This window comes from Populus alba, chromosome 1 (assembly GCF_005239225.2).
Source record: "Populus alba chromosome 1, ASM523922v2, whole genome shotgun sequence".
In the NCBI taxonomy this organism is placed as follows: Eukaryota; Viridiplantae; Streptophyta; class Magnoliopsida; order Malpighiales; family Salicaceae; genus Populus; species Populus alba.
In genome coordinates, this window is record NC_133284.1 from 20,397,252 (window position 1) to 20,411,445 (window position 14,194).

Below are 14,194 nucleotides of genomic sequence, written 5' to 3' on the forward strand. Positions count from 1 at the left end.
AAACTAACCCCTACATCCACATATACAATATTTGTTTCAACCATGTTTCCCATTAGAGTTCCAATTACAAACCCCTTCTCTACCATTTTTACTTCCTTTCTCAATTTAGTGACAATTTTCTTAGCAATGAATGAGTGGGTGGCACCCGGATCAAACAACACATGCACATTAAAACCATTCAATAGTAGTGTACCTGACACCACATCTGATGCAGTCCTGGCCTCCTCTTGTGTCAGGTGGAAGACCCTCCCCGAGGTCCGATCATTTTGTGCCCTCGACTTCCCTCGACTGGAGTTTGCCCCTGATTGAGAAGATCTCACTAGCCTATTAACGGTGACTGACTGTTGGTGGCTCTAACTGGGCTATCTGTAGCTCTGTACTTGTCTGGTGTTCCTTTTGGGGCAGTCCCTCTTATAATGACCTCTTCCACCACAGTAATGACACCCTTGACTAAGATACTGGCAATTCCTCCACCTATGACCCTCTCCTTTGCACACAAAACATCGTCCAGGGGAAACTGAGTAGTCCCCAAGGTGTTTTTGTCCACACTTTACACAAAAAGGATAGTCCACACCCTTGCGGTCACCGGCCCCAGTAGAAGAGTTTGCCCTCGAGTGCAACTGTCCAACCATCACTCTCCCACTTGACTGCTGGTGAGGCGGTAATATCAAACTCCCTTTTTTTCCGTACTGCTCAAACACTCCACTTTTTCCTTTCTTCGGGTGCGGTGGTCTGCCACTAAAATAGTCCCCATCTCTCTTTTTGCTTATACCCTGATACCCCCTTGGCTTTCTCCAATACACGCCTCCAGAGCTTGTGCAGCCTCAATCAACTCCCTCACCGATTTAAATCGCAAGACGATCAATCCTTGTCTCAAATCCTGTCATAAACCATCTCTCAACTTTTCAATCATATGTTCCTCTGTCGGCACATAATATGGGGCGAACAATGAGAGGTCATGGAATCTCCTTTCGTACTCCAATACTAACATATCACCCTGTCTTAATGCCAAGAACTCTTGTTCTTTGACCTTGCGATGATACTTGGAATAAAACTGATTCTCAAACTCTATCTTGAAGTCATTCCAAGTTAGTGTCTTAGTCGCACGCCTCAGCTGAACTGTTTCCCACCATGTCATGGCTCTATCAGACAGTAACTGGGTTGCACAATTTACCCTCAAACCCTCGGGTATGCTTATTTGAATCATTGTCTTTTCTACCTTCCTAATCCATCTTCCAGCTATCTCTGCATCTTGTTCCCCCATATACGGTTCGAGGCCCATTTCCCTCATACTTTTGACTAGTCGCACCAGTGGCACCACATTATCCATGGTCATGTTAGTCATAGAGGCTGTTGGTGGAATCTGCGTGGTGGGAGTTGTTTGTGCCGCTGAACTAGCCATGTCTTCCATCACTGCTTTAACTATTTGTACAAGGAGTCCTGCATCTACATATTATGGGGGCACACCAGTTGGAACAGTAGATGGTTGTGCTTCTGATCTTTCTCGCTGCTTAGTTGCGACTGGGGGTGTTCCCTCTGTCTGATTAGGCCTCGGGCCTTCCCCCGCCACCGTATCTTCCCCCTGCAAGGTTTCGGGTGGTATTATCGGAGCATGAGATGCCGTATCATCCAAGGGATCTTCGTCTTGCCAACCTTGGGCACCTCGGTTCATGCCCCTCCTTTCTAAGGAGGGCGGCTCAGTTCGTGTCACTTGTCGGGTGCGTACCATCCTGAAATTCATCACAACAACACATTTATTAATGATCCTCAGGATCCATACCAAGTGCTCTGATACCAAATGTAATGGCCCGGCCCAACTTGCCATATATTGTCCGTTTTGGGCCTTACCGCCCTCACAGTTTTGTTCCTGGTGACGCGAGCCCACTTCTGAGCCTGACGTCCCAAAACGCGTATAACAAGTTGGCAACTAGCACCACTTATAAGGCCAGCAACACACCCCTCACCTGCCGATGTGGGATCTTACAGCACTCCTTGGCATAAAGATGATCGATCATTATCTGCACCGTACGGATCCTTAATGTCAGGGAAGGTAATCGGTGGGGGTTTATTACAGCATATTTATTGTAAAAATATCCGTAGTTCTTGTGGTAGAATAGAAGGACGCCAGAGCCCGAGGGGGTGTGTGTTCTATTCTGGACCCATTTATCAATCCAGATGTTGCAGTCTTGTGAAAAATTAGAATACTGTGAATAGAAATTAAATCAATCATTCATCGTTGCTATTCCGAGAAAAATGCTCTCCATTGCTTTATATTCTGATGTTTTCAACTCGCAACTTGAACATGGATTTAGAATCAACAACACACTTAATTCATGAATTTTGTCATGCTGGAGTAGTTTTTAACCAGCTCGGTAAGTGGAAAAATGCTCCTTTACATGTATCTAGTGGCGCAAGAGAAGGATGTTCTCCTTCGTCCATCGGAGCTCCATCTCAAACAGTAGAAACGAACAGATCCTTGCTGTTTCTCAGCCATTGCGAATCTGCATCTTCAGTATAGGTTTCCATTTATTGGAATGAAGCCTTTATGTGCTGGAGCTCGAGAGTGAGATTTGTGAGAGGCTTGGAAGGCCGGACATGTCACGCCTTCGCTGCTTACCGTGACTTTATTTTCACTTTTTTCTGCCAGTAACAATGTCCACATGTAGTGGTAATGGATTAACTTAGCAAATAGAGTACTTCGATTCATGTGCTAGATTTTTCTCAACTTGTTCTAAATTCTGGATTGCATCTCCACATTAACCCCTCCTGCCCCTCCCTTGAACAAAAGGAAATCACTCGGATCTACACGTCCCTCTTCCTCACTCAATAAATATATAGGGGAAAAGGAGATAAATACGTGTAGGACAACGCCCAGAAAGAAATTAAATTTTTGGCTGATAATGCCCGTACACTTGCCTTCGACAACCTTGATTTCAACACCAAATACTTTCATTTACGCAGCTCTCCTTGAAGCGTGAGAAGAGTCAGATTTATCCGCCAGATAGTGCTCAAGCATATCTTCTTCATCATCTGCCATTACATCAAAGAAAGGACATACTTCAAAAGGATGCATGTGATAAAGTTCCAACATTGAAATTCACGTTACCAGATAAAATTTCCATGCCAAAACTATAAATTGTAGACCAAGAAGATAAAGAATCACCTTCAAAATCGTCGTCATCAAAATCAATTTCTTCCTCATCTTCCTCATCAGATGCTTCACTGACTGCTACTGCACCTTTCTGCAGAAGGGACTCAACATGTTATTTACTTTTAGCATAAAAGAGGTTCAGTTAGAAATTGGAATGCAATTTCTATCTAAAAATGAACCCTTCTCTATGATAGACATCTAGCGTAGAACCCAACTTGCTATTGAGATGTGCCAGCAAAAGATATATGAGAGAATTCAAATTATTTTAGAAACTATATTGCTTTTATCTTATGGACTCGGGTCTGTGATTTAGAGTGGCCAGTAAAAATGACAATCAATTTATCAAGCCATCCCAGTGCTAACAATCTAAATCAGAGTTGATCTCAAATGTTACTAAATGCCTTTAATCAAGTGAAATAGCCAACTCAATGAAAGGATGAATTAATGACGTCTAAGAGCATTGATGGTTCATCTTGATTCATATTTCTTGACCTAAAATAAAATAAAATTTCATCAGCCAAGGGTTCGCCCGGGGGGGGGGGGGGGGGGGAATAATGTTATTTAATCATCCATTCCAAACTTGATTAAACATTATTGTATCATTAGTTGAAATTGAGCAAATGGGATATCATCTCTAACGCAGGTAGGGAAGCAATATTAGCGAACAGGATGGCTGCTACAGCTCAGGTAGGGAAGCATTATTAGCAAACAGGATGACTGCTACAGCTCAGCCACCAAGAAACCATACATCATCCGAGATACTAAATATTTTAGATGCTATGGTTTAGAGCAGTCTATTAAGTGAACATTTTGGGAATATCATCAAATCTTAACATGGGAAATTGAATTGTGCATCCACTTTATAAGAGGGAGGAAAAGTCAGGGATAGCATACCGCTTTTCCACTTTCATACCACAGTCTGCCTGTAAGCTTCTTCTCCTTTGGGGCTGTGAGGGCAGACTCTGGCATCAGCCTGAAAAATGGTCCCAGACATTAGTCATGAATTAATGGTTGAACAAAAACTTATTCCAGTGATCCGATTATAATCTAAGAAAAAAAGAGTTTACATAAAATGCAGCACATGGTTTTTTGTGAGGTGAGATGTACAAGAAAATCATCTGAAACTGCGTATCCACTTTTCCTTACACAGTAGCATCACATGCTTGCTAATATTAAACGTAAAAAGACATCTATGAAACAAATGACTCAACTATATGTTGCCCATTACATGAAGAACATCACTTGGAATAAAAAAAAAAAAAAAAAAAAAAAGGCTTCTAGATTGTTTGTGATTTAAACCTAGTGCTAAATAGAAAATTGACAAATTAAAATAATGAGTAAATTACAATACCACTCCCCCCCTCCTGTAAGTTTCAAAGTTTGACAAGAAACTCCTCCCCATTCAAGAAAATATTACACAAATCACCATTTATGCCAAAATACTCATACCATCAAATAGGGTAGTTTTAAACCTATTAAGGTCATTTTGGGTATAAAACGCAGTTTTTGTTGTTTATTTAAAATATAGAAGGGGGCATCTATCAAAAATTCAAGCTTTGGGAAGTGCTTGTAATTTCAAGACTCCACTGGGGGTAGTATAGCATAAAAGAAGGCTTCTTCAATGAGTTGAACAAACCAATTCACTCTTGTAGAGTATTAGAAATGAAACCTGTTCTTGTTGAAGTTCCAGAACTAGTTTTGGTAAACTCCAATGAACAAGCACCTTTATTCTCTTATTTTCTTTTGTTCTTTATACAAGCAAAAAGAACCTATAGGTGGGTTGTCCATCCTAATGCATGGTAAGTCTACTGTATGATTAGTCTTTTGCTTGGCATGAAGTCAACTATTCTCTTGCACATGAGAGCAAAAAAATATTTTGAAAGTTACCTCCTAAAAGTAGCAAATGATGCTAACTTCTTCAAGGTTTGACCACCTCCCTCTATCGACTTGTTTTCAAAGTGAACATTAACAAAAAAGCAAAATGAGAACCAGCAACCTTATCTCAATTAGTAATAGCTTTAGACCCATCAAGTTCTAAAATCATTCAACTATAAGTTTGCAGCATCAATCCGTTGCACAAGTTTTGCAATTGAACTGTGTCAAGACAAGCCCACCATCAAACTAGACAAAGGTGGTAAGCCTCACAGAAATTATTAAATTCTTACAAGTCAACCTCATGAACGTAATAGGTGACCCTATACACTCACTCCATACCTATGAAGAAAGGGTAGCTGTGCCAACTAACAAATTTTATTTAGGGTTGAAAAAACACCACGACACAATAACAACAAAGACAAACAATAAATATGATGATTTTGTTTCCTAACTGTGGACGGTAAGGTTTCAAGGTCAGAAACATATCCAAATAACAGAATTGGAATGGAACCTTGACCCTGAAATATAGTGTTCAAATAATAGGACTTACTTGGCTCGCTCAAGGGCCAACTCTGCTTCAAATATTTCTCTCCAAGCCAGAAATGTCTCGACAGTAACAGGTTCTCCATGTGGGACAATTACCTGTAAATGGATTAACGAGCATGCATGGCTTCTTAAGAAAATAAAAATGACATCAGCAAACATCTGAAATTATCAATGCACAGTGATTTGGTAAGCTTTTGAGATCAAGTGGACATATCTTGGATTGCTAAATTATGTTTTCACTTAAATCTAGTAAGAATGCAGCCAACAAAAAAGAAAAATTCACAGAGGAATACATACATCATCTTTTGCTGCCTCTTCGTTTTCAATGTCCTCATTGATAGCATCTTGACAATATATTTCAGACAGCCACTCTTTAGCAGATGTAACTAGCGTGTAGACCATCGCCATACCAAGATTTTCGAATGACTATCAAGTCAAATTATTAGCATAACCTCACAGTTCCCTGAATTGTATATTCACTTTATGGTATAAACATATTTTACCAAACAAAAATAAACAGCTTATATGTTTAGAGGGTAGATTTTAGTTCTTATAACTATCCTTATCCCAGGGAATCAAGGATCTAGACTTGAATATTTTGCTGCTCTACAGAATTTACACTTTTGTAGTGCCCCATGTCATCTCAGTTCTTGCTCTTCTTAAGTGGTTTTTGAGGCTTTTTCTGTTGTATTTACCCAATCACTGTCTCAGGCAACACATCATGAAGAGAGTGCATTAACATTCCTCGGCATTTCCAAGCATGAGAAATTGTTAGACACAGCTCCATCATATGAATGATACCTCCATAGCTTGATTACATTCTTAAAAGGTACGGTAAAATAAAAATATAGAGTTCAAGTAATTACCTCTTGCTCAAGCTTTTCTTTCAAAATTTTAAGATAATCTGCTTGGATACCTCGTATGCTGGAACAGAGAGGAACAACAATCAGATGTCTCTGGGCATGGTTCATCTATATAATACTCCAATTATAGGTCATACTTTTATCACTTCACAGTAGTCATTTCGATACATGTTACATAAGTATCACCCAGCTCTTGCACCACACAGCCCATCAACTGACTTAACAAGATAGGTGGTTTAAACACTTACTGGGTGCATTTGAACATTTAGCAAAGCAGCAAGAACTCAACAGCCTTTCTATGATCATTATATTTTTGTAGGTCAGACTTTCTAATGAGTGAAAAGAATACTTTCGAAATAGCACTTAGTGCAGGTTAGCTGCCTCTATGGCTTGCACTTCAAAATTGATATACTGTCAGTGCTTATACTATAAAATAATAAAAAAAAATGTGAAAAAAAAAAGTCTACTTGCAAAACACCAAGGGATTCTGTTTCATGAAAATTAAGTTTAAGATTTCTATGGTTTCGTGAAAATAGCATTTTAATGAAAATCTATGCACATGCCACAATGAATTTACAAAGAATTTCCGTTACACTGTCAAAATAGAGAAATATCAAGGTTGTTATGGAGACTACAGAAGAAGAAACCAGTAGCATGCAATAACTGTATATCTAGTCACTTTTTTCTGCAGGTAACCTGGTTGCCGTACCACTCTCATTAAAGGCCTTTTCACGAGCTCCTAGTTGTAACTAGATTTTGGAGATGACAGCGCAGCAGTGGAAGCAACATTGTAGCTGAGACATGTACACGAGTTGATGCAACCATGGAAAAAGGAAGCTAGTTTTTCTTGCAATTTTCAGATTGGCAAATGCAGCTTCTCCTTATGAGTTGTGAGTGGTGAGTGGTGCACATGAGGCATCATGAATAAAAAGCTTCAAGTCTTTCAATAAGGTCACTACCTTACTGATTCATGATCAAATTATCTTATTGTTTCAGGTTTCAATTTTTGGTAATTCTGCGACCACAGTTTCCTTCTGTATTTTGGCACTTTGATCAATTTTCCAAGGGTTTTATGAATCTGAGGTTTATTTTCTCTAGGTCCAAGTCAGTCTTGATATTGACAATAAACTTTCCTATACAGGATTCCGAAACCTAATAGAACGATGGAGATTCCACAAATGTCCATGAATACTCGAGCCTTCTAGTTATTTGCTCAAAACCTTGATGTCAAACTCTCAATATTATAATCTGGGTCCAAGGCATGTGTGCCTCTAATGTCTTCGCCTCCCCCCCTCTTATTTCTCACTTTCTTCTTTTTTAATCTTTCAACTCAATTGGATTTCAGAAGAAGGTAGCCAAAAAGAAAACAGTGGTCTTTTGCTGTTACATGTTTGTGTGGTATTTGAGAAGCATTTAACAAATCAAGGAAAGCACTCAGAGAGCAAAGTCGAGCTCCACAGACAAAAAAAAATAATTTTCTTTCAAGTAAAACATTTTAATTTTGAATTGAGATAGAGAACACTAAATCAAAAAAGGAACACCTCCAAATAGGAATGTCTGCAGAATTTACATACTAACCTCTTCACATTCAAAAGTGGTGGTTCATCTGGATACTTTACTGTGTGGGAGAAAACTAGGCCTAGTTGAACTGCAAAAGAAATGGGAAAGAACTTAATAAATAAATACTCAAGTCTGATCAAAGGAGGGCACCCACCAAAACAGTCCTAAAAGCAAAACATGAAGTTATTTAACAGGATGGCTATGGCAGTTTCTTAAAGTCTGTAGGAAGCTGGGATAACCTTCATTTACTGATCTAGCAAAAATCAATACATGTTTATTGCACCAAAACAAAGAGAATAACCTGGAATGTCAGTAGACTCATCCGTGTCATCATCCTGTTGACCACAGAGCAAAGTAATTACATGTGAAGAAAAACGAGCAAATTAATATTTTCCAGCCAGTGCTAAAATAAAAAGAAAAAAATAACTTAAAAGAGAGATCCAATCTGATAGAATGGATGTAAAGTAAGAAGAACAAACCAACCAACCTGTGGAGAAATTATTATTTGGAAGCAACGATTAGAAGTATTTAAGCCACTCTCGCTGGAATGAATTTCTGCCATTGCATATCATTAGTTTGTTTACTTGGGAAAACCAAAAAGAAAGAAATAAGGTACCTTCGAACTCATCCATGAGTATGGCTTCCAATGCTTCAATTTCCATCTCCTGCTCCTGTCCATAGTCTGCCAATTCGTTTCATTCAATCAATCAATCAATCAGTTCTTAACACATAGATATAAACATGCCCCATTGCTGCAGCGCAGCACTCCTCTAATGGGAAGGAACTGATTATCAAGCAACCAATATATGTAATCATAAACAATATATCCAAAAAAACCCATTAAGAAAATCAAAGGAAATTACCAGTCATGGTCGATAATTTGCTTTTTTTTTTTAATTTCAATCTCTCTCTGTATCTCAGTTTCTCCAGCGGGCGGTCGCTATCTTTTCTTTGCTATCGAAGATTAACGCCGACTACTCAACAAAGCCAGAACCTAATAAAGCAACCCGGGTCCCAAATTTAAGATTTTATTTTGTTACCTAAAAAGAATTATTAAAGGTTTCGTTTATTTATAATTACTAGATTTAATACCTACTCTACATACATAAGTTTCTAAGTTGATTTTTATCATAACATAAAAATATATCAATGTTATGCATGTCTATTATCTTATCATAGATTAGGTTTCTCAAATATCATATATGCAGTCAAAATAATAAAATAAAATTATTCATGAGTTATTATGATTTTATTAGACAAATTTAGAGTTGTTTAGAGAATTTATTACTTAAAGATTTGATATTTTTTAACTTTGAATAATTATTTAAATGCTATGTTATTGTAAACTACAAGTTGTTTAATTATCTAGCTTCCAATAGTAATCAACACAAATTACCAATGAAAAATCTCATAAATTCTTATTTAGGATAGAGGGATTATTATGACTAAAATGATAGCTCTTTATTATGTAACTTGTATGGTTTTTTGATCTAACAGATAGTCACACTTAAAAAATAAAAGGTATAGCTTATTATTTATAAAAAAATCTAAAAAATATTATAAATTAAAAAATATATCAATTTACCCTCTGAATAATATCTATATATTAATTCAGGATAATTTTAGAAATTAACTCAATCAAGTCCTTACTTGATTTTTCTAGTTCTAGTAATATATTTTAATCAAGTTATACTTAATTAAGTTATCGCGGTTTAATTTCTAATTAATGGTTCTTAATGTATATGACTCATTAGGTTTTTAATATGTTATCCCAAATATAAATTAAATATAATTAAATAAATAAAACAATTTAATTTATTATCAATTCAACAATTAATTAACTAATATTTGAAATCAGGTGTCATGATCCTCCAAATATTAAAAAAATCATTAGCAGTTTGACTTAACTTTTCAGTGATAGGTTTCTTGGTGTAACTAATATCTTTCATCAATAATGTTTTGATTTAACATTAAAGTATAGAGTATATCTACCATGTTAAATCATATTTGTTCTCTACATAATAATCATTGATCATTTGAATAAAATTTGAAACTCTTTTCAAATCTCATTCCACCTGGTCAAGGATTTCTTAGTCAATACTATTTGAGAATATATGAAATATTTTTCTTATGCATGTCTATTATTTATTCAAATCTCTTAACCACTCAAATACCTTCATATAATTCATATTGTACCCAATGTCTGCCTTTTCATTACATCGATTAAAATAGCATGCAACATGATCAAAACATAACATTTTTTATATAAAATAACTTAGTGATCTAATTCTAAGGATCACTTACACAATTGTCACATGAGCCTTTCCATATACATAGGTGATCTCTCAATATGGAATTCTTATGCGGGTCATTTCAGTGTATATTTCTTGTGACAAGCACTTATATATTAGTTCCAAGTATCTTTTATACCTCAGCTTATGAGAACAGTTGCTTCCTTTTCTAAAAAGAAGAACATAATATGTATCAATCTCTACGACTCTAATAAATATTCAATGTTTAAAAGAATATCAACCAAAAATATTTTAGGAACAATGCTTTGAGGCAATAAAAATCCTATAATTATAATAACTTTATAATTTCTTTTGCAAATTTTTTTTTATCTCATGGACTTTATCATTACTCTAGATTCATTAATCTAGTATTATATGAATATTAAAGATAAATTAAACCTTTATTAATAATAAATATGCATTTACACGAATATAATAATACCATGTATAACCAATTGATTAGCTATAGGGCATATTTTGCAGCGGAACCAAGGGGAGGCCAGAGCCCCTGCAAAACTTTTTTTTTTAATATAATAAATAATAGACTTTTTAATACTAAATTATTATTTTATTAGTTATGTTTGATTTTAAAGTTATATCTCCATATCTCTATGTAAAAGGCCAAATAAGCTTTTTAATTTTATTCCCTTCCTTTATTGTCTCTCTCTCTTTCTTCTCTACAAATTTGCAACCCTAACCAAAAATATTAATGATACAAAACATAAAGGTAAAGCAAAGCCGCCGCCTGCCAATTAATTCTTCATCAAGGTAATTAGTAATTTAATTTTTTTTTATGTTTGTTAAGAATTTATATATATATATATATATAATTTTTGCTTTTTTTTTTTTTTTTCAGATCTACTAGTTTTATCATTTTTTATTTCTTGTTATAGTAAATATTGTTTTTTTATAATTAATTGGATATATTTTATGGGTTTGTTTGTTTCGATTATGCTTGGATTTTTTTTATGTTTTGTTTTTAGTAGAGCCACCAAAATTATCAATTTTTTCTCACATGTACCTTACTATCACCAAGTCTAATATACAATTAGACACGATCTTTCTAGCCAAATTGAGTTCTTTGAAGAGCGTGTACCCAACTTTGATTCAGTGTAAGTTTTCTTATTTAGGAACCAGTAATCCCATTTTTTATGTTAGATATGCTTTTATATATCAATTTTTTTTTAATATGTTAATTTTACTTTCATATGTCAGTGTTGTTTACATGTAAAAATTTATTTTTGGTTCTGATTATTGCTTCAACACATCGTTATTTGCATTTATTTTTTAAATAGGAAACAATACAAATTTATGATGTTTTGATTTTAGGTTGAACCATGAACAAAATAAGAAGAATTGATTCTTTTTTTGAGAAAAAGAGGAAAAATATTAATAACTTACAGCCTAGTGAATCAACTCCAATGTATAATGTTGAAGTTATGGTTGAACAACCCAAATGTGCTACAGTTTATGAAAAACCTGCATTGATTAATGAGCAGCCTCCAACTAGAATCGACATTGCTCATCTGATTAGAGATCCAAGCAATCATCCTCAAATTTGGGAATACCCGGTTAATCAACAAGATGAAATTAGAAGGCCATACATTAATTTGGGGTCATATCAACCTTTGATGTCTGAATATCCGCTGACTGATAAAAAACATCCTCGTCGATTTCAATCTCATTGGTTCAAAAGTTATCCATGGCTTGAATATTCCGAGAAAAATACTGCATTTTGTTCCCCTTACTATCTATTTTCAAGTAAGTCATCTGTAAAGCCAGGATCAGACACATTTACTGTTAAAGGATTCAATTGTTGGAAGAAAGTTAATGATGGGGAATGATGTGCTTTTTTAACTCATATGGGAAAAAGTTTGAATTCAGTTCATAGATTTGCTACCAGGTGCTTGGAAAATTTGAAAAATCAGTCATGTCATATTGAGAAGGTAGTTAAGAGGCAAACTACTCAAGAAATTCTAAATAATCGATTGTGTATTAAAGCTTCAATAGATATTGTTCGTTGGCTCACATTTCAAACAGGTGCTTTTAGAGGACATGATGAATGTCCAAAATAATAAAAAAAAAAACGAGGTAATTTTCTTGAAATGTTGCAACTTTTAGCATCATACAATGAATGAGTAGGTGCTCTTATTTTGGATAATGCTGCACAAAATACTAAATACACCTCGCATCAAATTTAAAAAGAAATTTTACATGTCTTTGCTAAAAATGTTTAGTCTTCAATTCGTCATGAGATTGGTAATGCAAGATTTTGCTTAATTGTTGATGAAGCTCGAGATGAATCTAGAAGAGAGCAAATGGCCCTTGTTATAAGGTTTGTTGATAGAAGTGGATTTATACAAGAACGATTTTTAGATATAATTCATGTCAAAGATACAATTGCTTCAACTCTTAAGAAAGAGATTTCCTTTGTTTTATCTCATCACAATCTTGATGTTCAAAATATTAGGGGCCAATGGTATGATGGTGCTAGTAATATGCGTGGAGAGTGGAATGGATTGCAAGCTTTATTCATTAATGATTGCCCTTATGCATATTATGTACATTGCTTAGCTTATCAATTACAATTGGCTCTTATTGTTGCAGCTAGAGAAATATTTGATATCACACTTTCTTTTAGAACTTGATTTTTATTATTAACATTGTTAGTGCTTCTTACAAGCGTAATGATGAATTACGGGCTTTTCAAGCAGCTACAATTAAACATTTAGTTGATATTGGTGAGATTGAAATGGGTAAAGGAGTTAATCAAGTAGGTGGTTTGCAATGACCTGTAGATAACAGATGGAGTTCGCACTTCAAATCATTTGCAGTTTGATAAAAATGTACAGGGCAACTTGCTTAGTTCTTGAAAACATCGCTTTAGATAGATCTACTTATTCTCAACGTGGTGATGCAGCTTTTTCATTTAAGTTGCTAATGTCATTTGATTTTGCATTCATCTTGCATATAATGAAGAATGTTATGGGAATTACTGATGTGTTTTGCCAAGCTTTGCAACAAAAATCTCAAGACATTTTAAATGTTATGCATTTGGTGACTACCACAAAGACTTTAATTCAAAAGTTAAGAGATGATGGCTGGGAAACTCTTTTAGAAGAAGTGACAACATTTTGTAAGTATCAAGATATTGAAGTTCATGATATGGATGCTTGTTTTTCTAGTGTGGGACGATCTCGTCGTAAAACAAAATCAATAACAATTGAGCATCACTATCGAGTTGATATATTTACAGTTATCATTGATCAACAGTTGCAAGAGCTAAATAATAGATTCATTGAGCAGGCGATCGAGCTTCTTAAGTTGAGCACAACTTTAGATCCTAAAAATAACTATAAATTATTCAGTGTTAAAGATATATGCTTACTTGTTGACAAGTTCTATCCCGAAGACTTTTCTGACCAAGAAAAAACTCATTTGAGATTTCAGTTGCAGCATTATGAGCTTGATGTACCCAATCATCCAAAGTTAAAGAATATGTCATTGATTGCTGAATTATGTCAAGGATTGGTTGAAAGAGAAAAATCAACAATTTATCCACTCGTTGACAGGTTGATTCGACTTATTTTGACTCTTCCTGTTTCGACAGCAACTACTGAACAAGCTTTTTCATCAATGAAGATTGTTAAAACAAGACTTCGCAATCGGATGGAGGATGATTTTCTTGCAAATTATTTGATTGTCTATATAGAAAAAGAAATTACTGAAAGATTCACAAGTGATATGATAATCGATGATTTCTACTAACGAGCACTATGTAAGAATCATTCTTTATTATTTTTTACTTTATTTTAAAGTTTTATCAAACATAAATAATGCATCACTTTAGCTAATGTTTCTTATATATTTTGTATGTTTATATTTGATAGGTACAAAGACCAACAAAA

At 35.0% G+C, this 14,194-nt stretch overlaps 1 protein-coding gene across 2 annotated transcripts; it reads right to left on the reverse strand.

The window, feature by feature from the left end:
* Positions 1–2,681: 2,681 nt before the first annotated feature.
* LOC118042569 (uncharacterized) lies at positions 2,682–9,018 on the reverse strand. 2 transcript variants are annotated; one of them, XM_035050272.2, is made up of 11 exons: positions 8,859–9,018; positions 8,612–8,677; positions 8,483–8,550; positions 8,297–8,330; positions 8,014–8,083; positions 6,439–6,496; positions 5,870–5,998; positions 5,577–5,668; positions 4,046–4,124; positions 3,164–3,242; positions 2,682–3,030 (listed from the first exon to the last, which is right to left on the reverse strand). In XM_035050272.2, the coding sequence occupies exons 1-11, from the start codon at positions 8,863–8,865 to the stop codon at positions 2,954–2,956; spliced, it is 759 nt and encodes a 252-aa protein (XP_034906163.1). In that variant the 5' UTR covers positions 8,866–9,018; the 3' UTR covers positions 2,682–2,953. The 2 variants fall into 2 exon arrangements, with proteins under 2 accessions (XP_034906163.1, XP_034906164.1); XM_035050273.2 differs by lacking the exon at positions 5,870–5,998.
* Between the last annotated feature and the right edge of the window lie 5,176 nt (positions 9,019–14,194).

Coding starts and splice junctions, on each gene's coding strand:
- LOC118042569 (XM_035050272.2), bottom strand. Junction 8,551..8,611: donor ACTCATGGATGAGTTCGAAG/GTACCTTATTTC, acceptor ATGCAATGGCAG/AAATTCATTCCAGCGAGAGT. Junction 4,125..5,576: donor TTGGCCCTTGAGCGAGCCAA/GTAAGTCCTATT, acceptor ACCATTTTTCAG/GCTGATGCCAGAGTCTGCCC.